Source organism: Pimephales promelas, chromosome 14 (assembly GCF_988280905.1).
Source record: "Pimephales promelas chromosome 14, fPimPro1.hap1.1, whole genome shotgun sequence".
NCBI classification, from domain to species: Eukaryota; Metazoa; Chordata; class Actinopteri; order Cypriniformes; family Leuciscidae; genus Pimephales; species Pimephales promelas.
This window is the reverse complement of record NC_142782.1, coordinates 21086757-21114680: the sequence shown is the minus strand read 5'-3', so window position 1 is coordinate 21114680 and position 27924 is coordinate 21086757. Positions and strand designations below refer to the sequence as shown.

General features: G+C 37.1%; 3 protein-coding genes across 3 annotated transcripts in view; 1 reads left to right on the top strand and 2 right to left on the bottom strand.

Moving 5' to 3' along the window:
* tafa3b (TAFA chemokine like family member 3b) overlaps positions 1 to 1072 on the bottom strand; it is a 140466-nt gene extending 139394 nt beyond the window's left edge. Inside the window, exon 1 of the mRNA XM_089119577.1 lies at positions 897 to 1072. The gene's annotated coding sequence lies outside the window, so the exon portion shown is untranslated. The remainder of the gene's footprint in view (positions 1 to 896) is intronic.
* Positions 2 to 12889, top strand: rhocb (ras homolog family member Cb). The gene is made up of 5 exons (XM_039679056.2): positions 2 to 162; positions 9579 to 9736; positions 10410 to 10530; positions 11140 to 11270; positions 12331 to 12889. Exons 2-5 carry the CDS (start codon positions 9581 to 9583, stop codon positions 12502 to 12504), a joined length of 582 nt encoding a protein of 193 aa, XP_039534990.1. The 5' UTR covers positions 2 to 162; positions 9579 to 9580; the 3' UTR covers positions 12505 to 12889.
* Positions 12890 to 14978: 2089 nt separating this feature from the next.
* mov10b.2 (Mov10 RNA helicase b, tandem duplicate 2) lies at positions 14979 to 26457 on the bottom strand. Its single transcript, XM_039679063.2, has 22 exons — positions 26214 to 26457; positions 26014 to 26119; positions 23790 to 23986; positions 22097 to 22335; positions 21685 to 21934; positions 21309 to 21434; positions 20380 to 20542; positions 20137 to 20291; positions 19702 to 19878; positions 19437 to 19584; positions 18772 to 18939; positions 18533 to 18630; positions 18355 to 18452; positions 18132 to 18230; positions 17798 to 17900; positions 16901 to 17018; positions 16626 to 16817; positions 16435 to 16506; positions 16211 to 16336; positions 15990 to 16078; positions 15779 to 15894; positions 14979 to 15198 (listed from the first exon to the last, which is right to left on the bottom strand). Exons 1-22 carry the CDS (start codon positions 26363 to 26365, stop codon positions 15137 to 15139), a joined length of 3054 nt encoding a protein of 1017 aa, XP_039534997.2. The 5' UTR covers positions 26366 to 26457; the 3' UTR covers positions 14979 to 15136.
* Between the last annotated feature and the right edge of the window lie 1467 nt (positions 26458 to 27924).

The following is a 27924-nucleotide window of genomic DNA, read 5'->3' as shown; positions in this document are numbered from 1 at the left end:
ACTCCAGACCAGTAGCGCGTGTCCATAGTCTGTGGGAGGATCTAACGGCAGCGCTCCTAGTCCTCTCCACGGACAGCCAAACATTTGAACACACACACACACACACACTGCGCCAGAGAAAAAAGGAAACCTTCAGCGGTGAAACTTCAGTTTGATCAAAAGGTAAGAGTTGATTTCGAAAGCATTTGCGTTGCTATTAGTTTTTATTAGGTAGTGGAACAAGCAAGAGCCCTTTCACGGTTTAAGGTTAACTCTTCTTCGGGGAGAAAAGAAGTAGGTGTTGGCTTCAGAAAAGCGTATTTTATGAAGATCAACAACTTGACGTGTTTCTTAAAAAGCCAGGGAAAATATTTTGATTGTGAGCTATGAGGACACAAAAGCGTCGCTGAAGTTGTGGTGTGTTTACTAAGATGGTCACACCACCTGTTTTCACACAGAGATCGGTATCGCAGTGTTTGCTTTAGACCACAGCACAAGATTCAGATGGATTTGGCTTGGGAGTGTAAGACAACACCCCTGTTGAATTCCCTACATCGTTGTGTTTAGGCTCACAATGTCGTAGATCATTTCAGAGACATCAACGTTAACACTAAAATCCGCTCGTGTAGACACAGACACCGAGTGTTTATTGGTGAAACTTGGAAGATGACGAAAGACCGCGCCTCGAAATAAAATAACTAACTTTCAGCTCATGTTTTTTCCAAGTCTGAGCAGCTCTTAGTGTGGGTTCGTGTTAAAGAATTGTGTAATGCCAAAGTTTCAAGCCAAACTTTTGTTTTGGGTCAGTGAGGTGATGGTAATTATTTTGAAGGGATTGATAAAATTGGTACTTACTACGTTTTCATTAATTGTAAAAGTTTTCAAATAACTTTGAAGGACTATTAAAGTACGCTTACCTGAGATGAATAACATTACTCCAGTTTTCGAGGGGAAGATTGTTTTTCTACTGTACATGGAGCTGGTCGCCTCCTCCTGAACGCCGCCATGTCGACGACGTCACATGACCGGGCCTCGAAATACAGCTGACCGAAATTCCAAAGAATGTTGAGAGTATGGAACGAAAAATGTAATTCTTAAAAAAGAAAAAAAAATGAAACGAAGGTTGGGATTATTGGTTCTTATTGTTTCATTTGTAAGATACATAAGCAAATAAACAAACATTTTCATTTTATTTTATATTTGAAAACTTATTTCTTAGAAAAAAAAAATTCACCAAGGAAAAAAATAGTACTTTATGACCCCCCCACTTCTTTACATTTAGTCTTGTTTGGAAAGCTATTTTCACTCGGATATGTACAGGGAAGAAAGCACTATTGTATCAGAATTTCTGTTTCATGCCGACTTGTGACATGCCAAATTGTTTTTTGAAAGCAAAATCAGTGTTTTTGAAAAAATATATATATATATATATATATATATATATATATATATATATATATAAAACCATCTCTTGTGTAAATGATAACATTTCTAAGAACTTTGTATTAGATTTTCTTGTTTGTCATTGAACCATGTGCGTTTTGGACAGAAACCGCTGGTCTTGGTCTGTTTTGTAGGCTGCTGAAAGTGAAATGTTCATCTAGTTCATATAAAAACTTGTTAAACAGGAATGATCCAGGTGTTTGTGTTTGAAGCAGTCGCCTATAGGAAATCTACCTCAATGTGTTTGGTAAGGAAGAGGCCACATTTCAGCAGGAATTTCTGAGTAATTCTCTCTGAAACAGACCACCTCCTCCATGTAAGGACAGTGTTTACATCCCAACTGCCATGGCTTGAAAAATACTGAGCTACCTAGACAGAATCGGGCTTACTGAGGACTGTAATATTTACTTGTTTTTTTTTTTTTTAATCTGATGATGAGTGTGACTGTGATGCAGAAAAAGAGTGGAGGGTCTGAAGCATCAGTTTCACCTGATAAGAATGAGTGAGTGTGCCAGTCTTGCTAGTAGGGACTAGGAAGGCTGCGTCTGTTGTGCCGCCTCAGCAGTGCCAACAGGTGTGGGCTTGCAGCCACACTTCTCTCTGTTTATGAGAGGTGCAGGTCGATATGGGTCATTATTCAGCTTGCTGTTCAAAAATCAAAGTGAGGCACACTGGTTTGATTCAGAAGCAGACTTTAGTGCTTTAGCCTTTAGTGTGCACATTTGTGATGCAAACTCTGCTAAATGAAATAGTAAAATAATCAAAACAGAACTGACATTTGTAAATGAAATATTAAATGTGTTTACTGAGTGTTGACGAATAGGGAGGTTGGTTTGTTTGCCTTTATAAGCAGAATGTTTTTGAGGGTGGTTTCCTGCATGCTAAAAACAAGTAGGCCTAGATGTCCTGGAGGACTATCTGTATGCTGTTGTGTCCTCTGGGCTGTTTTCTCCTCCTGTGGTATCACACATTTAAGAAGTAGAGGTATGCTTTAATCCACCAGCAAGGATACTAATTTGATAAAAGTGCTGTCAAACGATTAAAATATTTAATTACGATTAATCACTTCACATTAATGTAATTTAACTTGCGATTAATCACACATTTTTATCTATTCTAAATGTCTCTTGATTTTCTTTTTGTCCCATTTTCTTTTTTTCTCATTTTAATGCTATTATCAACATGGAAAAGTGGATCAGTTTGCTTTGTGCAAATGTTTTTTTATTGTTCAACGTTGACAATACTGTGTTCAATTTTACACTAACATTCTCACTTGGAGCAAATAACCTCTCAATGTAACTCTGGCAACCATTTGGCAACTTTTTAAAAGTAAACTTTCTCAGAATCTTATTGGCATCCATTTCGGCGTCTCATGCTCGTTATCCACTCAAAACGTAACGTTAACCTACTATATATAAACAAGTGTGTGCGGCATGCCTGTTGTTTTGTTTCCGGTCTAGCTAGATCCGCTTGCGCTTTGGTCGACGAAGCGGAAGCAACAAAACGTCCTCGTGCGGTGCAAGCCATTGAAACAAAGTTACAAATTTGTCAGGTCAAAAAGGCCGTTACCCGCACAATAAAATAAATTGTTGCCGTTAAAATGGGTTTGCGTTAACGCCATTAATAATGTGTTTAACTGACAGCCCTAGAATTAACATTAAAAAAATATAAAGCAGTTGTTTAAACTGTACTATTTTATTAGCCATTCAATATAGTACAGTTTAAGGCTGGTCCCAAACTTTTGATGGTACTTTTGAAATATTTTGACCTCACAATGACCTCTAACTAACAAATCGGTGTCCTTGCTTGTGGATCCAAGTGTTCCTTTGCTTCGAGTATCTGAATGCTGTCTTGTGGGCAACACTGCGTTTTGGATGACCCAAGTTTGAATCTCAGCTCATGGTTCTTTCTGATCCCATCCCCCTCTGGGTTCCCTGCTCTGTCTCTTTAACCACCAAGAAGCATCCCTAAATAAGTGTCCTAAATAAGTTTAAAGACCCTTGATCTCACAGAGGTCAGCATCAATACACCTGGATTCCCAAGCGTTTTTCTGCTGAAAAGGAAAGCCGATCCTTTATACAAAAAAAGATGAATGATTTCATTTTTTATGAAATTAAAAAATAGAGCAAACATGTCCAAACTAGCAGCCTCCATACCTTTTCGCTCACTTTCTGACTGTTCAAAGATCAGTTTGTTGTGTGCTATGTCACTGAATTTGAGTGGTTATGCATGGAAAGCTGTTTTCAGGTTAGTGTGAGCCCTCTGGGCTGCAGTTCATTTAGTCTTCGATGACAACCTCATCGTGTGAGAAAGAGGGACAAAAAATATGAGGAGGAGGAAGAGAGGACACAGTTTTTAATTAGGACACCCTTTTTTTCTCCTCTCCATATCACCCTCTCTAGGAACATGAACAAACATTCAAGTAGGTCAGACACTTCTGCTTCTTCTGTCCTTAGCTTAGAAAAATCTGTAGGCTACATTTTCATTTTGCTAGGGTGACTCTTTCCTTCCGTCTTTCGTTCGTTGCTTCATTCCTGACTGAATGAAAGTTGAAATCGGAGGCACTCAGAAATGCTCAGTTTTTTTTAAAAGTGTAAAATCATTGTTTCTATAGTCCTAAATTTATGCGTAAGAACTTTAATTAAAGTTTTGCTATATTTGTTTCAGATTTTCTGCCTTGATTAATCTCTCAGTGTGATAAGGAAGCCAAACACTAGTGAGGCCTTTAAATTAGAGTTTAATCTTCTGTGCTCGTCTCTTCTTCCGTGTGGAGAATCTGATCTAAGGGCCTGCTGCTGCTCAGAAGTATGAGGCTGTTATGTTCTTGTGTCTGGCATTTGCTTTTGATTGGCTGCCTGTCACCCTTGGGGTCAATGAATCCTGTAATATAGCTTAAGTGTTGCTGTAGCAATCTTACAATCTGCAGCAAGTGGCACTGGGATTGTGTTTAAGCAAGTTGTTGTCATTTGGCTTTCACATTAACACACTGTGTCATCTGGTGACATACTATACACATTGGTGGAGATTTAATTTTTCACCAAGAATTCCAATGTTAAACACAATTATTTAAAAAGTTGAAATCATGCAGGCTGATGGCTTCAACAAAAGCACATACCATTGATTAACAACTTTGTAGCTTACAGTAGGTCTATATTTAAAGGTTTAAGTTAGTTAAAAAATCTATTCCCCTATTTACTACCTGACTATTGCACTCTAAGTGATACAGATGTGTACAGCTGGACTATGGTTAACAGTGTACAGTAAATTACGGCTTCAGGTTAAGCGTTATTTTCATAGTTTCTTTTTTTTTTTGTAGTATTTTTTTTTGTAGCAGAAGTATCCCTCATACTTGAATCATAAATTCTGATTTTAATCTCTGTTTATCTTTCTGTTTTACAGAGACTTTGTACTCTTTAATTCCAAGACCAGGCTTTGTTTGCCATACATAAACATGTTCAGTCCATATAAATAACATAGAAACAAGTATGATATGCCATAGAGTAAATCAGAGTATCCAGCGCTCATAATTATTACATTGACGCATTTGGGTATAAATTCAATAAATATTATTCCTGTGTATAGAAATCTATCTATATATGTAATAACATTAAATCTGATATAGTAACTTTGAACTATTTAAACAGAAAAACGCTTCAGTGCGTCCGTGCTCTGGTGAAGCTTAACAGGTACAACTGATATGATCTGATATCATTATATCGCACACCCCTAGGTTGACCCCCTCTCAGGAATATTGAAGACACACATCATCAGCAAACACAAAGCCCTTTTGGTTCATTTCAGTTTTGCCTACATGTTTGCGATCCAGTGGGGAAAAGAATAGGTGCGTTTCTGTGAGGTGTCTCACTCTCAGGCCTTACAGACCCCCTGATGATCTCTGCGGGTCATTAATTGTGAGATTAGCTGTGAATTGATGGCAGAGCTTCACCTTATTAAATGAATACTTATACCCCATTAAATATTTCTAATGTGCTCCAGTGGGTTTAAGTATATTGAAGCTCCCGTCAGATTCCCTGGAGATAGAGATTCATCATCTTTACCTGTTCATACAGACGCATACAGCGAGCGCAGTAAGATTCCTGCTGAAAATAATTGGTCAATATTGGTCATCATGGTTCGTTTTCGAGCCTAATACATCTAGTATTACCGGTGCAATAATGTAAAAACCCAATTCTCAACATTACTTTGTGTGTGTGTGTGTGTGTAGTTCGCTCAGTAATAGAACTTTATTTTGATTTTGAAATATATATATATATTGGTGCTTCTACTTTATTTATAATTCTTGGTGTGAACAAGCCTAAATCATACAGGACTAGGGGTGTCGTGTCACAATATGCTGGTATTGATGATAATTGTGATACAATTTATTTAATTATTTTATATTTATATAACGTTAATACTGGACTTATAAATTCAATTCCAGTAACTCTGGTTGACAGTCCAACATAGAAGGTGGCAGTATTGCTCTTTAAAACTGGTTACCACCCATCATAAAACGGCAAAAAGAAGGCTGCGATGATGCTGTGTTGTTTCACACCGAAAGCTCTACCGAAACACTACCGAAAAACAGTTAAGTCAGCTCGCTATTGTGGGAGTTTTTTTCTTTTCTTTCTTTTTTTTTTTTTTTTTTAAAAATAGGGTGTTAGACACCCCACACTACAGAAAGGGCCAGTCAAAATGGTTTTGAACACATATGGTTACAGCAAAAAAATTGACAAAAGTGCACACATCCAGTTGGCAAAAATAGAATAGAAAAAAATATTTATTGCATGTTCTCTATTTATGGAGCTGTGGTGTGCCTTTTTCTTTTTGTGATTTTTGTGAAACTCTCCCTCCACCTCTGTACACTATTTTTTTTTTCTTTTTTTATGAGCATTAATTTCTCAGAAAATCAAAAAACACAATCAAACAAAAATACTTGACTGTTGGCATTATTAACATTATTCAATATTAATCTATACTAGTTATATCAATAATATTGTTATCGTGATTTCTTTTGGCCACAATAATAACATAGTGGCGACTGCTTATCCCAACTAGGTTAGGTAATTTTGCTCATCCCTAAATAGGGTCATCGTGCAAACAGTTGGTTTGAGCTTCAGGCAGAGAGGGAATGCGTGATTTTACAGCTTGCCTGTAAGGTTCAGACACGTTTCACAGATCTCTGTGCTGCGGCTCCCACTGCAGGCATCATATATTCACATCGTCCACCAGACACAATCTCACCAGTGCTCACATCATCCGTTACTTCCTGGAGACTCACAGGAACCATGCCAGTGGGCATCACTCAGCACAATATCATTTTTTTTTTTTACCCTACCTTTCTGAGGTCTTTGTGGAGCAATTCATTGAACAAGCAGTCTGATAGATGAGTGCAGACTTAAGTGGAGACGCTTCACGGAACCCTCACACTGGACGATATAGCCTTTTAACAATATATATATATATATATATATATATATATATATATATATATTAAATAGCTGTTATTGTTTAAGGCAAGGAAAATAAAGTTAAAAATAATCGAGGCATGTTTTCCCACAATACATACTACATACACCTGGGTCAGTATGGACTTGGATGGATGGATGGATATGATTATATATATATATATAACTATAAAATATAATCTAAATTAATATTATTAAATAAAAAAAAACACTACTCCGGTTTGACAGTCATTTATACCCAGAAGCAGCTGTGGGATTTTTTTTTTTTTTTTAAATTTCACCAGATACAATGTTTTTAGGAGCCTGCATGTGAACAGGAAGGGAGTTGTCAGAACAGGAAGTGGGCTCGTTCTCTTCTTGCCACCAGAGGACAAGGAAATGTTTCCACATTGTGCCTTCAGAGACGTGACAGCATTCCCCGAGCAAGCATGTGGGACATTCCCTGTGTGACGTATCACAGATTTTCTCATCTATACTAAAAAAATGAATTTCCTCATGATTTCAGTTTCAGTGAATTGATAGGTCGGCTTTGTAACTTTTCGACTTCTTCTCAACTGTTTTAAAAAGCCAGTGGTGTTCGGGAATGTGTGTTTGAAGGGCTTAAGATAAAGGCAACAGAGATTAATGTCTGTGCATGTGAGAATATAGGCTGCCGTCACCAAGAAAACCTTTCTCTCTACAGGGAGGCACGTTTAAGAATAGCACTGACCTGCTTCGGTTCTTTTCTCTCTCTCAGAACTTGTCCGCTTTGATTTTTCAAGTTCAGAGTGTGGGTGTCTCTGTTTCAGGATAAGCTGACAACTTCTAATCAAAATGTCTGATTATGAAACTGCAGTCCTAACTAGTTTGAAAGTAATCAAATGATGAGTCATTTACATTAGGCCTATGTAACTTTATTTATTTTATTTTTTTTCAAATTTAAAAAAAAAATGTTCTATGAGCAAGTCCATCAATCTACCTTCCAAAATGTGTTTTTGTCTTCTAAATAACTATGGTGCCCTGCGTGACTTCTGCAAGACGCATGCAGTTTTGTTTATTAACCGCTAGAGCACCAAAAGCGTACCTTTGTAATGTGTTTGTCCCTCACACACTTTCATTACTATAGATAGTATTTTAAATGTACACTCAGAACTGTTCCAAAGTTTGGGGTTTGCAAGTTGTTCACTTTTTTTTTTTTTTCTGAAAGTCTCTGTTCACCAAAGGCTGTATTTATTTGTTAAAAAATACAGTAGAAACAATATTACGGAGTTATTACAATTTATTATTACAAATTGTTTTCTATTTTAATATTATTTAAAAATAGAAATCATTCTAAGGCCGTGTGTCGTATGCGCCTGGCATTTGTTTTCAATGGGAGTGCCGCGTTTTTTAAACGCCATGAGCGTACCAAGGCACTGAGTTTTTTTTTTTTTTCACGCTGAAGCGCCGAGCGGCCAGCGTTTTTACTGGTGGTCCAATCACAGTGGAGGAGGGGCGGGACTAATACCACGTTTAAAATAACAGTAGGCTATTTCTGTGATATTACTATGATTTTTGTTTTGTACTTGCTTGCCTGAGTGCTGATGTGTTGGAAGATGGCATGTGTGTTAGTTTAAATTTCTACACAGCCTACAACCTACTTTCTCACACACATGAATCATGCACGCAAGCCCAAAATCTTGTCTGCATTAACTGGGCTACTGTACGTGTGTGTGTGTGTGTGTGTGTGTGTGTGTGTGTGTGTGTGTGTGTGTGTGTGTGTGTGTGTGTGTGTGTGTGTGTGTGTGTGTGTGTGTGTTTGTGCTTAAATGTGGACAACTGGTTAGATTGGCACTATTTAAAGAAAATGCATGTCTGTGAGTGTATGCTGTTTGGCTGTGACATTTTTGGGCCATCGTGTCCTTATTTTTTTTTCTTCAAATTGTGGGAAAGAGGAAAAGGGTGGGACAGGAAAGTCTTTCTTACTGTATTTTTTCCATACTCTTCATGCTCTCACTTTCTGTGGATACAAGAACTTCTCCCAAATAAGGCCTTAAACAAAATGTACTTTTTTCATTCTATTTAGGGGTTGAGTTTGAGTTTTGATCAGCATTTTGGCCTCTTGATTCTGCATAAATGGTGGATAGATCATGGACCTGCTAACCTCTATTATGTTTCATTCCTCAAACAGAGGTTCACTCACTCAATTATTATAATGATTTTTGGACATATTTTGTGGCTCTTTGGAATACTTGATTTTTATTTGTTAAATGTTTGTTTACAATTACTGCGAAACTGGACATCTCATCGCACGCAGTCAATGGCAACGTATCGCTGCTTCTTTCACGTCTTTTAATTTCTTCAGTCTCAATCTTTTAATTTCATTGCATTTCTATGATATTTAAAATGGCTAATTGGCTCTAACTTCTCCGAATAGTTACAATTACCGGATGTAATAATAAAACATGTACTGTAGCTAAACATGTTGGCTAACCAGTCTCTAGAAAAAGTTTATTGGATTGGGTAAAATATTATGTTGTAATATTGTTGCAATCATTGTTGTTGTATACAATTTTCATGTTTTATTTTTAATTGCTCAATAGCTATGCACTAAATGGGATAATCTACAGCCAGTGGGTCATCATCACAGAATATGAATATTGTAGCCTGTTTGTTTTGTGAATTTAATTTTAACCATGTCTCATGGTAGTCTTCTTTCTTTTTCTTAAGTGATGGCAGCTATTCGTAAGAAGCTGGTGATTGTGGGAGATGGAGCCTGTGGAAAAACATGTTTGCTCATTGTGTTCAGTAAAGACCAGTTCCCAGAGGTCTACGTGCCCACAGTGTTCGAAAACTACATTGCTGACATAGAGGTGGACGGCAAACAGGTCAGTTATCCCAAAATAGTGTTGTACACACACAGTCCTTCTTCCTTGTTTTGTGGACTGAAGCACTGAGAATGTGTTGTGTCTGTGTATGCTTGTTTGAGAGAGGGAATTGGGTGTTCCTGCAACTTTTTAACCCAAATGTCAGGTCATCCTGATCAGACATGCTGGATATAATATAAGAGAGGTTCAGCAAGAGTGAGTGCTCCTCTGATCTGAACTTACTACTACAGGAAATGGTTTACGATTTTTGTTCATGTTTGGACTTGTAAGCTTCTTTGAAATAGAGGACGACGGTATTGAAATGAACCTATAAGTTAAGGAAGAATATGATTTCAGGAGTTAAATTTGGCCAGACCAGTGTTCCAGAACTTTTAATTAAAAGATTTGAAGTTTGTTGATTTTATTTTTCTATATCCTGTATGCTCAAGGACCCACATTTTATTTCACACAAAAAAAAGACCTCTTAACACTTGAATGTTCTTGTATTGTCGTCGAAGACCTCTACACCAGTTTGAACTGCAGTTATCTCTTTAAATAGCTTTGGGTTTATAAATGGTTTTTATATTTATGACCACTGACATTGACAACAAGTCCAGTGACAATCCTTCAGATGACAAACAATACTGAAGTATCTCTCTCTCTCTCTCTCTCTCTCTCTCTCTCTCTCTCTCAGGTGGAGTTGGCTCTATGGGACACAGCTGGTCAGGAAGACTATGATCGGTTGAGGCCATTGTCGTATCCAGACACAGATGTTATTCTGATGTGTTTCTCTATAGACAGTCCAGATAGTTTAGGTACCTAACCACACACACACACACAATACTGATTGAAATGCTTACTGACTCCAAACTTCAGAACAGTAAAGACATTCAGGTTAAGCTGTTCTTTTGAACTTTCTATTTACCTTTCTATTTTTCTATTAAGACTCCTGAAAAAAATAACAATGCATCAAAATTCTCCACAAAAATAAGCTGTGTTAATAATACGAAATGTTTCGTGACAACCAAATCAGCATATTAGCGTGATCACCGGACACTGAAGGAATGATGCTGAAAATTCAGTTTTGACATCACAGGAATAAATTACATTTTTAAATTAGAATAGAAAACAATTATTTTAAACTGTATTTTTAATCAAATAAATGCAGCCTTGTTGAGCATAAGAGACTAAAAAAAATTGTAAAGAGCCCAAACTTTTGAATGGTAGTGTTTATTGGTAGTTTCCAATTCCTGATTCACAGCAAATTCAGTTTTAACTGAGTGTAAGTAATTCAACTTGCACATATTACATTAAAGTAAAATGATTAAATATTGAAATTTCATTAATTTTCTGTATTAAATTATTTCTAAAAATATTTTAACTTTGGCATCAGGTTTCATAATTTATGTTCTGGCCTCTTCCAGAGAATATTCCGGAGAAATGGACGCCAGAGGTAAAACATTTTTGTCCCAATGTTCCCATCATCCTAGTGGGCAATAAAAAGGACCTGCGGAATGATGAACATACACGCAGGGAGCTGATCAAGATGAAACAGGTATGGCAGGTGTGTGTGTGTGTGTGCACACGCAGATGTTGCCATAGTAACATGAAACAGAGGTTTATAAGACACAGCAGAGGCCTTTTGTTGGCCTTTGCCTTAACAAACAGGACACTTCCTGTCTCTTAAAACCACAAAGGAAAATGGAAAAGCAGCTGTTTCCTGTGGGGAAAAAGCTGCCTTCAGGGATTACATCATGCTGAAGGTTTGTTTGTAAGAGTAAGGCAAAAAAAAAAAACAGTAGTGAAACTTCCATGCTAGTCGTCATATTACTTTTAAATGTATACATGTATCATTTTTAAGTTATTTTCTAATGAGGAAGATTTTAGTATACACTATTTGTACTGTAATGATCCATCATATTCTCCCAAATTGTTCGTCTACTTTTAACCACTTTAAATAGCCACTTTGTGTTGAAAGGGACTGTTGTGGGGATCATTTAAGGTAGCTAAGAAACATTGTTGTTAGTGTCTTGGAATGCTCACTGAGCTCAAACCCTGATTTTATCTCTACAGGAATGTGGCAGATTGTAAGTCATGTGACATTCAGAATACTATACTTCTACAGTATGAAATGTTTATTGACGTTCATTGTGTGTTGTAACCTTCGCTTTGAATTAGTATGCAATTACAAAAGTTACATTTTAAATTAATATTAATCTAACTACATGATTTGATTTGGTGCATAAATATAAACAACACAGAATTCAAATATAAGAGGGCAGCTGAAATGGATATTTGCTTTTTATGAAAACATTAGGGTGAAGTTCTAGTATGCTGATTTACTCTTAAACATTTCTTACTATTATCAATGTTGACAGTTATGTTTATTAGCTGAAATAGAAGTCTATAGCATTTATTTGAAATAGAAAGTGAAATGGAAACCTTTTGTAACATCTATAAATGTCTTTATTGGCACTTTTGATCAATTAAATGCAGTTCATTAGTAGACATTGTGTTCACTATTATATGTTGTTAGTGTACAAATGAATCTAGTGAGAGGGTGAGTAGTTTATTTTCTAAAAGAATGCTTCCTCTCATCGTGCACATGTTTTTAGGAACCTGTAAAACCAGAGGAGGGCCGTGACATGGCTAACAGGATCAGTGCATTTGGATATTTGGAGTGTTCGGCTAAAACTAAGGATGGAGTGCGTGAGGTGTTTGAGATGGCCACCAGGGCAGCGCTGCAGGTGCGCAAGCGGAAGAAGAGAGGCGGTTGCCTACTGTTATGAGTCCCCCCCACCCCACACACACGCCTCCATGTTCCTTTCTGCAACTGACCCAAGGAAAAAGCTACAGTACCTGCTGCGCACCACATGTCTCGCAATCCAGGAGTGGATGACAGAAAAATATTTATAAAGAAACCAAAGTGTGTGTCAGTACCCAATGCCTCCTCCTTGCCATCTTTTTCTCTCTTTTTTTCTTTTCACCAGCATACTTTCCTTCCTTTCTTCCTTCTCTGGAAGAAAGGCTGTTATTAATTTTGTATTTGTACATAAATCTCTGTATCTCTCGGCTCTGGTTTACAGTTATTCTTATGCCTCTGTATATGATGCTCAGTGATTTAAGTTTGAAAAAAAGAAGCAAAAATACATTTATCATTCATTTAAACTGCCAGCCTGTACTCTGTGTGTCTGTTTTTTGACTGCTGATTTTGGGACTGTTCAACTGTTAAACTTTCTTCATCTTTGTCCAATGGAGTTGCCCTTAGTAAGGATCGATTGCATATCTATTTTACGTGAATGAAATTTAGGCTGTAAGGAATAGATGTAGTCTGATCACTAGGTTTACTGTTATACATATTTGTGTTTGCTTTGCAAAAGAAAAAAATATATATATACGTGGACAAAAATGCTCAAGTTTATAATTTTGTGCCAAGTATAAATCATTTTTTAATGGTTATCAGGCTAAAACTAAATTAGCATTAAGTGCTAACTAAATTAGCTGGTCTGCTCAGGATGATGTGTGTGTGTGTGTGTGTGTGTGTGTGTGTGTGTGTGTGTGTGTGTGTGTGTGTGAGAGAGAGAGATGCACTATGAGATAAAAAGTGGCCAATCCATATATGGGTAAAAGGGCAGGCTTTGTGTGAGACAGAGCCCGGTGGACTTTAGCCAAGCAGTCTCTGCAATCTGTAACGTTACAAGATGGACTGGCAGACTAGGCTACTTTTTACAGTCAATATTGTCCCTACCAATTTTGAACTCGGACGTGTGCTTTAATCCGTTGCGGAGACTCACTGTATTCGTTCAAGTGAAATCCTAAAGTAATGCACACAATGTCCCTGCTTGATATACAACCACTGATAAACATAATCTGTTTTAATGGGATAGAAAAAAACTATACGAGTAGCTACGGATTAGAACCCAGAACAGGCTTGGCAAGTTCTGCCTCTGGACCATTAAAGTGCATGTAATGGTTGGATTTATGTATTTCTTCACAAACCTCGAATTCTCACCAACAATGACATATTAGATCTCATTAAACGACAAATTAAACACAACGTACTATTTAAATCTTTTCTGGACATCGGTATTTACAGTAGTACGTACATCTGATTTATGATTTAGCATTATTAACCCCCCCACCTACCTCGGACGCTAACTTATCTGAGGTGATTTAATCCTAACTGTTGCAATTCCACTGTCCACAAACATTGATGCTAAATAGTGCAAACTACGTGAAATAGTAGTGGAATGTAACTTACCGTAAAAAAAAATGGAGCGAACTCCTACAGGGTCGGTAAGTGCAGTTTATATTTATATTTCAATACAAATGTTCAGAAAGGATACAGAGGTGGTATGATGTGTTGTGTCATTCACGGCAGCGCCATCTTTGATTTTTAATGAGAAAGCGAGGCTGAGGGATAGACTTGCATCTCTTCAATGGGCTGTACTGTTATTTAATTCACGGCAGCGCCATCTTTGATTTTTAATGAGAAAGCGAGGCTGAGGGATAGACTTGCATCTCTTCAATGGGCTGTACTGTTATTTAATGTGTTTTTCGGATTGTTCAGCTCATGAAACACTGGAAAAATATATTTTCAGGAAATGTCAGTTGACAAAAAACTCCCGACAATGTAAGCTGTGGAAAATTGTAAGTAATCTAGCCGCTTTATTCAGCTTTTTACAGCTGATGCCTATTTGGAAACACAGTAAGTCTATCCCTCACAGCCTCACTTTCATACCCGAGTCCGACATGGCGCCTATGGCTGAGACGTCACTCGGCACACCCCGCTATCAGCTTTCAATCAAGCTTTCAATCAAAGTTAACCACGCCCTTATAGAGTGTCAAAATTATGACGTCACTTTGTTTTTTCGCGTCAAAACGCGAAATTGAGTAAGCATTTTTATCAATATATATGATTAAAATTCTGTTATGTGCAAGCCCTGAAATTTACACATTTAAATTCACAGAAATTTAAGCCAAGTCAATGTTTTGGGTACAAGTGTATCATACAGTCTGACTTGAAATGGTTGATTTTGTTGTTAAAGGGTTAGTTCACCCAAAAATGAAAATTAAGTCATTAATTACTCACCCCCATGCTGTTCCAACCCCGTAAGACCTTCGTTCATCTTCGTTCATTCATCAAGATGAACGAAGGTCTTACGGGGTTGGTACAGCATGGGGGTGAGTAATTTAAAGTAGAAATAAAAATGAACTATATCATCAACAAAAAAAAAAACAGTGGTTTAAAAATCAGTCCACGTGGTCTTTTTTTTTTTTTTTTTTTAGAGTAGATTAAAGTATTTTTGTACAGTAAAAATCGTAGTGTGCACCATGCTTAGATTGGGCAGATCCAGGATTTCAATGCTAGCTTCAAAAGAAGGTGGGTGTAGAACAGATGTGGCTAGTGAAGACTGGCTCTTAGTAATCATGTCTCCATTCAGGATTCAGGTGTTGTTGGACCACACTCTCCTCAGTTTCCACTAGGGGGAGAAAGAACACAACAGTCAGTTTTTTTTTCACAACTATAAACTATAAATTACCATAGAACAAGATTGCTGGTAACTTTTCAAATTGAGCAGAAGCCAATTATAACCATATTAAAAGTTATATATTTATTTGAGATATAATTTTTTAACTGTGATTGAATTCAGTTTGACTAGTTCATTAAAGTCTTAAAAGCCCTACAAGATCTTCCTTTATGAAAGTGGGAAGCATTATGATCAGGAGATGTATATGTTTTTGTTTGCTGACAACCGGTTCTGAAAAAAAAAATGGAGGAAAGAAGATTCCTGTTTGCAATGCATTTGTAATTTGACACAATGTGATGTTTTTGGCAGAACATCAAGACATGCATGCTACTCAATGAATTTTCTTTTTTTTAAATGAAGACTTCCCAGGTATTTTGAGGGTATTACACTAAATCAAGTTATTATTATTTTTAACCCAAGAAAGATCATTTCTGAAATCTACAGTAGCCATTAAAGTTGTGGCATGAAAAACAGGTTTAAGTCAAACGCCGTGTTGTGACTGCCAAAGGTTTATAATTACAGCTTGTCTCACCATTCTCATCGTCAAAGTTGAGAGCAAGAAGCCGCTTTTCAACCTCCTCTATGCCCTCTACACTAGTAAAAGGAAGCCCGGTGTAACCTCCCTGCTCGAAGCAGAAGTCAATAAACCTATAAAAATACAAAAGAGACACAAGTCATTTAGTCAGTTTCTCATCAGGGTTTGTATTTCATCCATGTGTAAGTTGCAAGTGTACAGTAATTACCGGCCCCAGATTTCATCTGTGCGCAGAATGAAGGGGTTTCCCACCATGATGAGCAGGGACTTTGCTCTTGTCACCGCAACATTGAATCTCTAAAGAACAAGGCATAAATTCAAGACTAAAGTGTGTCAGAAAGAGCACATTCACAATATAGCACACAACTTAGTTCAAGTTCACATCATTTTGTTATATTACACTACCCTTGTAAAGTTTGGGGTCTGTACCTTCTCATTCTTGAGAAACCCAATGCTGAATGTTTCATCGAAAGTGATGTATTCCTTGCTGCTCCGAACAGCTGACACCATGATGACTTTCCTCTCTTGGCCTTGAAACTCCTCCACGGAACCAACCTACACAACACACAGAATGCACAAAGGGAGACGGATATGATTTTGTTTTCACCTGTCCTAAATTAAAGATAAAAATCCATACCAGAGTCTCTACTAACTTTAAGGTCATTAATGCACATGCACTTTTGGAGGTCCTCTTCTGATCTGATGGCCTGTCTGATCTTCTCCACCTAGGAAATGAAACCCCAGAGAAAGTTAAGTGATGGTACAGACCATCAGAGATTTAAGAGAAGTGTTTTAACTGCTATTTTTTGGTGACAGAATAGGGCTGTCCAAGAGCAGGCTCCACCTGTTTCCTGTAGGGGGCGATGATGCCAATTTCTCTAGGGGAGATTCTAGAGATTCCCCTCTTGGCCTGTGTCAGGAGCAGCTTCTTCAGGTAATCTATGATGATATCGATTTCAAAGATGTTAAAGAATGAGGGGCTGTTCGACTCTCTTTCATCCTTCCCAGGAACTCCGTGGAAAATCACAGGAAATTCCTGAGGGGGGAAAAAAAACTGGGTAATCTCCAGGAAACTGATTTAACTATAGTCACTAAAGTGCTGTTTAATTTGTCTCATACTCTTTTGGGCAGGTACTCCCAAGTGCAGTACTGGTTAGAGCTGATCTCATTTGCACATGCCTTCAACTCCCCATCATAGAACAACTCATTAGGAACCTTCAGAATGGATGGATGAGACCTGAAGAGAGAGAGAGAGAGAGAGAGAGAATAAAATAAGTGCACACTATGGTCTATGTAATTTTAAAATTTGGTCCTACAAATGCACAATATTAAAATTGTCATGGTATATCTGAAAACAAATGTGAAATAAATGTTATCTTTAATATGTTTGTGACCATCATAAGAGAGCACACACAAACCTTATTCTAATATGGAATTCTATTGGAATGTTAAAGAGTGTTGATATGTGACTTCCACTCAATTAAAAAATGATGAACAAGTCTAAGAATGTTCCACATAAGGTTGAAATTACCATCATTGGCCTAAAAAACATTCTGAGAGTTAAGACACAACAGTTAACAGAGTTAAGAGTTAACAGTGACACAATTGGAAATATGTGTCTCTCTTTCAGTGATATATTATTTGCCACAACACTAACAAATAGACAATATAAAAAATCTTTACTATTTATTTAATTATATACCATACTATTCTAAAACCTGTATTATTATTCTTTTTTTGTATTTATTCTTGGTCTTGACACCTAGAATGTAGTCTAAATAATTGAAAATTTGTCTAAATAAATAAAAAAGCTTATTTCTACCATGGATTAAAAAAAGATATGTAATTGCAACTTTTTATCAAACAATTTTGACTCTTTTTCTTGCAATTGCATGTGATTGACAGGCGGTCCCGCTCTTATTATTTTTTTGAATAAACTGCCAAACTCCATAAAAATAAGAATTATCAATTTTGATTTGATGGTGAGTAAGAACTACGCACACCGAAGTGTCCTACCTGTAATTTAGAAGAAGTTTGGTAACGTAGCGTTTGTCAAACTCAATGTCATCTTTCTTATAAAGATCATTCTGTGTCATCAGCCTCTCCAGCAAAGAGACATCTATAAGGAAAGACACACAACTCCAGATTACAATACAAAACGATAAAACACACCACTTTGCTTATCCCTCCATTTTTCTTATTTACAACAGTCATAATTAAGCGCTTTAAAGCTTAGATGGTAAACAATAATGCAATTTTTTGGGAATATAATCCATTGCAAACATAATTTCAACATGAAATGAATTAGCTTATAGGTCAAGTGTGTGATGTGTCTGTATGTTCATCTCACCAAACCCATGATTAATGGCAAGAGGAGACCTCAGAATTGGTCCCAACTGCTTGGGATCTCCAGCCAAAACAAGCTGCCCGGTCTCTACATTCAGCAGTCCTAAACACACCCAATGAGACAATGTAATGATTCAAAAAACGGATCGCATTACTATAAGACTTATTACAGTACATATTGTTGGCAAATAGAGTAAACACGCATTTGAGTGAGAGTGGTTGCCCACCTGCCACACTGATGATGGTCTCTGACTCCACAGCATGTCCTGCCTCATCCACAAAGATGTGAGAAAAATGATCCACAGGAATACCCCCACTGACCAGCCTACCAACACAGATACAGTGATTACTGACCGCTGAAAATCATATCAGTTTATAGAATTTGTATAAGATGACGCCCTTCACCTGCCAGCGGTGACTATAGTGCTGACCAGGATCTTGTAGGACATTAGATCCTCTTTACATGGGAAAATAATCATCTCTCCCTCCGCATTGCAGTTGTTCTAAACACACACACACACACAGACAATCAAAATAAAAGCAAACTAGCATATAGTAACTCCATATAGCATTTGGTCACCTATACATGAATTTCACTGCATTACATAAAGGGTGACTAAATTTTTTTTTCTGTATTCACTAACCTTTAGAATTTTAGGGATTTCTTTTGGATTGCGTGAACTAGCGTAGAGTCGGTATATTTTACGTGCATCAACATGTTGACTAGTGATCAACTTTTCACACAGTTGATCAGCTGCACTGTTAGAAGGAGCGCAAGCTAGGATATAGGCATCGGGTATATTCTTCTCCACCTGAGAGATGTTGAGAAACAGAGAAACAAACAGAAGGAGTGACTGAATGCATTAGCTTTTACCAACATGACATCATGACTTTTGCGTAAACATACACGCCAATTTCGAGTCAAGTGGCGTGTTATCTCGACGCATTTTGAGCTATCCGCGTGTATGTCTACGCCATTAACATCCGTGTCTTGTACATCTACATCTGGGGATCTATGTTTTTCTTTCCTAGGATGGTAGGGAACAGTCATAAATGCCATTAGCCCAGTGACAGTTAGGTTTAGGGACAGGGTTGAGGTAAGTCATATATTTATATATACAGTAATAACGTTAAGTCAACGGCGTTCATAAACACGAAAAGCGATTATGCGTGTTGATAGCACGCATACACTAAACACACATATTTTACACTAAAATATTTCATGCAGGCAAGTTTAATACCATATAACATTTTCATGCAGGCCCGGTGGGGGTGTGTTTACTTTGGTGTGTTTGATAACCAGTTTTACCTGTTTGATGGCCTCTACTATCGTGACAGTTTTACCAGTGCCAGGAGGTCCAAACACCAGGTATGGTGCCGGCTTGGACGTACCGGCCACGATGTTACATACAGCGCTGTACTGTTCAGGGTTCCTCTCAAGCTGTTGATCAAAGAGTCTAGAGACACACACATTGTGCTGAAACACTCAATGTTTCCCTCTGAAGGTTTAACATAATAATAATAATAATAATAATAATAATAGCATATTAATAGCACTTCTGGATCTTACAGACCTGAGTGCAGGTGGAGACACAGGGGTCACATTCCTTGAGCCCACGGGGAACAGCACATCTCTGAGGTTGTGCTGGACCGCCATGTGTACAGCTCTGTGTTGCAGTCTCAATGGAAGACGATTCACCGTGAACTCCACACGGAATTTCATCTTATCTATGTATACATGGTCAATGAACCTTAACACACACAACAAACACATTTTCTATGAATAGACATCTCATGATGAAATGACTGATCACACTGCCCTGCTTCTTGAAAAAAATTCTAGTTATTTGCAAAAAAAAAAAAGACCTAATGCTTCAAAATGCATATCATATTTTGTGAGGAAGTGTGTGTGCTAGAGCAAAGCAGGCGTCATTTTTGGAATCAGCACCCCAATTTGAGTTCAAAAACAAAACAAAAAACCAACAACAACCAAGTATTGAATTTCATACCTTCTGGAGAAGCCCAGTTTGACTTGATCCAGTTCCACTTTGTGGACGTAGCCCTTGTATTTGGTCACGTTTGAGAACTTGACCTCCTCACTCTTGGTAAGAAGCAGGTGATCTCCCCTCAGGACTGATGGCCTGTTCTCTGATACACCAGGGAGCTTTAACAAACGAGATACACAAAGAGACCTCAAAAAAACGTACAATCTCCAACACAGGAAGTGCTTTAAAACAGACATTTCCACTCACGTTTAAGACCAGTAGTGTTTTGTCAGTTTTGTCCCTGTATAAAGTGACTTGCTCTCTGTTGTATCTCTTGATGTCCACATGCATCTGACATTCCTCCAAGTGCAGCAGTAAATCAAAGCGTTCGGCATAATTATGGAAGCTCAGCGGACTCTGCAGTAATGATCTAGACATCACCAAACACATTAAGGAATATTATAATATAGTACATCACACTAGGAACACAAAAAATAAGTATGGAACATATGAAACACACAGCGAGTATATATATATATATATATATATATATACTATATACTCTCAGAAATAAAGGTACAAAAGCTGTCACTGGGGCTGTACCTTTTCAAAAAGGTACACTTTTGTACCCAAAGGCTGCATATTGGTACCTTAGTGGTACATTTAAGCACCTAAAATCTATATATTAACACCTAAAATGTACATATTAGCACCCAAAATGTACTTAGCTCCTGAAATGTACATATTAACACTTAAAATGCACATATTAGCACTTAAAATATGCATATTAGCAGCTAAAATGTACATAAAAGGACCTAAAATGTACATATTAGGACATAAAATGAACATATTAGGACCTAAAATGGACATATTTGCACCTAAAATATACATATTAAGACATAAAATGTACATATTAACAACTTAAATGTACTTTTTAACACCTAAAATGTACATATTAACACCTAAAATGGACAAAAGTTTACCTTTTGAAAAGGTACAGCCCCAGTGACAGCTTTTGTCCCTTTTATTTCTGAGAGTGTATATATATATATATATATATATATATATATACTGTATATATATGCTAATCTAATAAAGTGGCCGGTGAGTGTATATATATATATATATATATATATATATATATTAAATGGTTATTTTAAATGGTAATAATACTATTTCACTTGAATGACACTTACTGAAGTTCCTGCAACTTTCCTCTGAGGATCCGGTCAACTTTCATGAGTTTGGCCAGCACTGGGATGTCAAGAGGAGGAGTGTATTGCCCCAGTGGCAGAACACTTTCAAGATAGTTCTGAACATAACTACAGCATTGAAAAAACACATGAAAATACTCACATATAAATAAAAGCATAAATAAAGCTAAAATATGTATTTACATTTCCATAACTTTAAAGAGCAGGACTAAATATTTCAATGTCGTATTATTTTTAATTACTATTTATTTCATTTTCCTTTTTATTATTATTTTAAAAGAATAACTTTGATAATATTTGATATTTTATTTACAATTAAACAGTCATCACATGATAATATGTGTGAGGTTTCTCTTACCCTTCAGGTGGAACACCCTCGTCCACTCTACAGTTTTCGGGTTCAGAGATGTTGAGTCTCAGGGGTTTGAATGGTTCAGTAGGACCCAGCAGCGCTGCAAGCTTAGTCCTGTACTCGGCCTCAATGAAGCGCACAATGTGGAAGGGACGGGTGGTGGGCTGGGTGTTCTGCTTAAACTCAAATGCCAGAGTAAGTGAATAAACTCCAAAATGACTGCATTTGAATCTCACAGTCACCTCATACTTTTCACCTATTTAAAAAAAACAAAAAAAAAACAAAAAACAAAGAGTTAACCTTCAATTCTGATAGATTACATTTAAGGAGTCAAACCAGAATATATTATATATTCAAATGTAACCTCTAAACAACATGGTGCAAATGGATCAGTACGTCAAGTGTCGGCCACACTCACGTGGTTCCAGGCGGAGTTCGTTGTTGCGTGTGACTTTCTTGCGGTCTTCCAGAGTGAAACACTGCAGCCAGTGAAGAGCAGTGTAGTAAGTGAAATACACGGCCTCTTGACCCGTGTTCTCCACAAACAGTTTCAGCTCATAAACTTCTGCCCGTTCCACAGACATCTGGATCTTGCCATCCTCTATTTGCAAATCTGAGGACACCCGCACCCCATTCTTATCAGCTATAAAATGGGACCTGTTAAAGACAAGAGCAGCATTAAGGCCCTTTCACACCGGATGCGTAACGGAAAAGCGAAACGAAAAAGCGAATAGTTCGCGTGAGAATATTTCGCGTCAAAACCATTCACATCAGCCGCGACGCGAATTTGCGACGTTCAGAACTTAAACATTCCAAAACATTCGCGCCGATGAAAAGCAGACCTGATTTTCATCAGAAAACGTAGGCTACTCTATACTTATTATTATAGCCTATAGGTGAATAAATATAGATTTTATATTAGATGTCTTTTTGAAGTGATGTTAACATGATGCTTTAATAGGCTTAATAAAAATCTCTAAATAGCACATTTTCAAATAAGCACATAAGTCCATTAGGAAAGATAAAGATGAATGCGTTCTTACCGGATTCGATCAGTGCATTTTGAATTTATATTGTTTGTCTGATGATCTGGCAGCTTCGATTGGACCTTCTTTTTAATTATGTGCATGTCAGTAACTCGCAGTAACTACTGGCAGGTGGAGCTCACTTTCACCAGTTCACTTTAGGTCCACAGTTGCCTGGTTCCTTGTCCACGCAGCATTCATCAGAGCAAACACTCTCTCCACGAAGAGTTTGTTTGTTTGTGATGGCTCCATTAACGTCTGTGCTGTGCATTTTCTATGTTTTCTTATTACATTTTTTTAAATTGTAGAATTGTTATTTAAAGGACGATTAAATAAAAGGATGCAGACAAAAAAAATGCGGTACAGTGCTATGACTTGCGGGACGTGGCACAGCTTCTTCATCACTATCATTATCATCCAGTGAAGACAAGCTTTTTATTTTATTTAAAAGCAGAAAAGAAGGTTTGGGGCACCCACTACCGGAGCTAGAAACATATGGCAGAAGGTGAGCTGTCCCATTCATCAGGGGCTACGTTTACATGCAATCAAATAAACACTTTTAGTAAACGTATTGAAGGCTCAAATGGACTGAAAAGCCTTGTAAACACCCGGTTGGGCTCGATACGAACGAACGAGCACAACGTCCCACCAGTCCTTGTTTCAGATATTCATTCACAGACTCGACACACAAGCAATCAGAAGGTCCGTCCGTCATTGCTGCGGTCACGTCACCTTTGTTTCCCTGTATATGATTGGCTGAAGCCTTTTCTTTCGCCTCAAAAATCGACATCGAAGCGAAAAAAATAAAAGTCGTTTTTTCGCCGCAGCAGATTCGCGTTCGGTGTGGAAGCACTCATTACACAAACAGCTGATCAAAAAATAAAACCATCGCGCGAATTATTCGCGCGTCAAAATCGCGTTCAGTGTGAAAGGGCCTTTACGGTTTTGAGATGTTATTATATAAATAAGCACTTTTGCAATTTTCCCATAATGAGATAATAATAATGATAAATCCTAATTACTATTTGCCTGTGTTTTACATCCAGTCTGGTTAAAGGACAAAATGTTTGAAGTGTCCCAGCTCACCTGTCTGTACTGTTCAATCGTTGTAGGATGTCTTTCGCCAATCTTCTCCTTCCTCTGACTCCACTCTCTGGGCCTGGACCGGAGGCCTCCTGGCCACTAGGAGGCGGCGGTGAGCTAGCATTACTCGGAGCGGGAGTAGCTTGGTTTTGCTGTCTTCCACAGCGTCTGAACCATTGATCATGCAGCCTCACCCGGACCTGGATGGACCTTTTTCTTGAGTGCACTACATCTAAGCTGCATCATATTTTTTGCATAATCTCAAAGCACATTAAACAATAAAAGTAAGTCTTTACATACGTAATACATTTTAAACTGAGCACAGAAAAATGTATGTTCTTCAACTCTCCATACACAAAACTTCCAGGCAGTGAGAACAGTATTGTCTTTCCTTGAAGGCCTATTCTATGGCAAGGTGAGTTGTTACACTATATGGGGAATCGGCAAATAAATATATGCTTTTCAGCTAATTCCTTTTAGGTAATTTTGGTAACACTTCACAATCATTAAGTTAACTACCGCGTAGAATAAAATACTTCTACAGCATGTAATCATTTTAATTAATTAATTTCAACATTTACTACATGATTAAAATCAAAGGTTGTATTTGCTAAAAATAATGCACTGCCCTAACATGAACAAACAATGAAGAGCTGTATTTTATTAACTAACATTAACAAAGATTAACAAATACTGTAACAAATGTAGGCCTATTGCTCATTGTTCATGTTAGTTAATAGGTCAAATAATGTTAACTAATGAACCTTATTGTAAAGTGTTACCAGAACATTTGTTTTTTTTAAATTAGTCATAACTATAATTTATTTTCCTCACAGGATTTACATTTATGCTTCTGAAAACTACATTTTGGAAAAGTCCCCAACACTTGGGCCGAAGTGTGTCTGAATCATGCCTGAACAAAACAAAAAGGGAAACAAAATTAGACAGCTGTCTAAATATAAACGCATGACTTTTACCTAGTAACAGACAGGTTAGCTGAATTATTCAAATGAAGAACCAATCACTTTATAAAAATGATGTAAGAATCATGTCACCTTTAATGGCCATTCTCCTATATTATTTAAAATGCTGTAGGCTACTTTTTTGCTGGTGGAATTCTCTGTGATTAATCTCTCCTTTATAAGTACTAGAAGTACTATACTTGGGACTAAATTGACCCACGTTTTAGAGTATAAAAGTAGGTCTATACTTTAAGTGTAACAGTAGTTTTTGAGTGGATAGGCCTAACTAGTTTAAAACTTAGTTGTGCGTGCAGTAGCCTACAAACAAAGTTTTTTTTTTTTTTTTTTTTTGTACTGCAAATAGCCTACACTACAAGACAAGTGAACGTATAGGTAACTGGAGGAGGTGGTCTGAGTTCGGTTGTTCCCGCACCGTGCCGCGGTTCGCGTGAATGTGAAATCAGCACGGACTAGGGTGCGCACTTGTTCAGGAAGTAAAGTAACCGGCGCATGCGTTTTAGCTTATTGTGATGTATTCAGTTAAATAAAACACGTGAAAGTGTTGATGATTTAGACAAAACTGAGCCTGCCGTCTATTCTTGCATTGAATTTGAGCGTGAAATCAGGGCACCAAATTTGGAAATCCACTGTCTCCTCAAGGGTCCGTTTGCAATACCGCAAAATGTACTGCGGTGCAGAACGCCACCTTATGTCACACACGCACAGTTAAACCTGTATTCATCCAACTGCAGATAATATAGCCTAATAATAATAATAATAAAACACTACATTGACGCGTTCTGATTTCTAATAGGCTATGCACGCAAACGCACCAAGGTTCGCCGGGAAAAAACGCGCTCGGGCTCGGACCGCAGCAAACGAGCCCATAAAGCCTCCTTCATTTGGATCCAGACCAACTCTCCCTTCCCCTTCTTGATTTCACCCTGTGTTACAGTTTGTTTTATGGGGAATTTCCATAGACATGAACTATTAAATAATATAAAAGTAGGCTAATGTAACTATCAAATATCCTAACCGCCTGAACCAGAAAACTTTCTGCATTTAAAAAGAGAAAGAAAGAAAGAAATATATTTTAAATTCTATATTCTTGTTGTATTGGCAATATTGTCGTCCTTGTGGCTACTAGTAGTTACGTTTCGTCACATACGGGTTTACCTTTACAAGAATAATCAACTGTAATAGTCCAAGCCACTTCAAACGGGCATAAATCATTTGGCTGACTTGTGGTAAATAAGGTTTCTTACGTTGCTGTTAAAGAAAACGTGACCAGATCTGGAAAGACGCGCTTTGTTGCCGTTTCTCAATGCAAAGATGACTCTAGAGAAGTTTGGATCTTTGATACGACCGTCCCTGTTAAGACAAATGTGCAACTGATTATGCTTGTTCATTTAACTGACAATGTAAAATAAAAACGTCCACTGATGTGCATTTTTCAGTGTTTTACCTGTCTCGAAACTCTTCGTTGTAGATGTCTCTGAGTGTGTTTCTGTCAGTAATGGATCTCCTGTTTGTTTCCTCTATGAACTCTATGAAATCCAATCCAATTGCGCGCACAGCGGCTATAGAGAGATAATTACTCCTGTTTCTTCTGTTCATTCTGTTGAATACCCAAAGAGCTCGCAGGTCAACACACTCTCTGATATGAACCGCAGGCACAGGATATTTTGCGGAAGAGTTATTTCCAGGGAAATTGAAACTTAAGCTTAGGCTATGTATGTGTTAACAGAATACTTATGATATGCGCATCCGTCCCACATGGGAAAATACGATATGAAGTGTATAAGACGATAGTATACTCCCAAAACAAAAGTTGCAGAATTATATAAATACACTTAAAAAAAACAACTTTTTTTTTTATTCCGCGCCACCTTTGGACCAGAGAGCAGCACTACAGATAGATAACAAATACTGGACACGACTGCCCTGCTGAAAAATAAAAACACTTAAACAAGACAGGCTGGTTTTTAAAGACACCAGTCAGCTTTGATTTGGAGATCACCAAAAACTGGCTTGGCCAAGGAAGGCAGACCAGCTTGTCTTCCTATGTACATGTATAAAATATAAACATATATGACATTTATGCACATATAGTAAAAACATGTGGATATGTATATACACAGCTATTGTATAGCAAACCTATTCGAAATTTGAACAATTCCATTAATATATATATATATATATATATATATATATATATATATATATATATATATATATATATATCCCATTCAAATATGTGTTTATGTAGGCTATGTTTATTTTGACATGTATGAAGTATCCTTATTAATATAAAAACATATATGCACAGCTTTATATGAAACCTATTAGAAATTTGAACAATTCCATATTGATATACACTCCCCTAAAGCATTATTAGGTACACCTGTTCAATTTCTCATTAATGCAATTATACCAACCAATCAAACAAACCAATGGGAACAAAATCAAAACCATTATCACCATAAATTATTAAGCATTATTAAATGAATGCTGCTATGTTTTGTCTGAACGTTTTAATAAATAAAGACCTTCATTTTTAGTAATCAGTGATTTATCAATCATGTTTTATGTGCTCATATTTATTGAGCCTAATGTATCTAAACATATAAACAAAATTGCATATAAAGCCCTGAGTTGAAAGGACAAGTTTGCAGATTTTCAACCGTATTTTCAGTTGCATGTCGATATGTAAATGAACAATGTTTACTTTTTTAATGTTACCCAGATCTCCCTGTTTATTTGTCAGCAAACATTTGACAGCTCTAGGGCTTTTGTTAAAACTACAGTGCACTAATGGGTGTTGGAGTTTCCATCTCTTTCAAGGCAAAAGGCTACCGCTACAGCTCCTTTTCTCAGCTTTCTCTAATCATAATCACACAGCTTCATTACTTGAGTAAAAGTACAAATAGCCCTTGCTAAATTTTACTCAACACAGTCAGATGTCTACTAAAGGAAAAGTACTGAAGTACTTGTTTTTTTTAAATTACTTGAGTATCAGCAGTACATTTTCTAAATATTGCATACTGCCACAGTGCTTACATTTATGTACAGAAACGTCCAATATGAAGTTATGAAAAATGTAAATGTTAATACCATGAAGAATGTAAAATCAAGTCATTTTCATCTTTTTACCATGTTGCTTTATTTAACATTTC

Coding starts and splice junctions, on each gene's coding strand:
- rhocb (XM_039679056.2), top strand. CDS start 9,581: ATGGCAGCTATTCGTAAGAAGCTGGTGATTGTGGGAGATGGAGCCTGT. Junction 9,737..10,409: donor TAGAGGTGGACGGCAAACAG/GTCAGTTATCCC, acceptor TCTCTCTCTCAG/GTGGAGTTGGCTCTATGGGA. Junction 10,531..11,139: donor AGACAGTCCAGATAGTTTAG/GTACCTAACCAC, acceptor GGCCTCTTCCAG/AGAATATTCCGGAGAAATGG.
- mov10b.2 (XM_039679063.2), bottom strand. CDS start 26,365: ATGAACAGAAGAAACAGGAGTAATTATCTCTCTATAGCCGCTGTGCGC. Junction 21,435..21,684: donor GAGGGTGTTCCACCTGAAGG/GTAAGAGAAACC, acceptor TCAATGCTGTAG/TTATGTTCAGAACTATCTTG. Junction 19,879..20,136: donor AAACTGGGCTTCTCCAGAAG/GTATGAAATTCA, acceptor GTGTGTGTTAAG/GTTCATTGACCATGTATACA.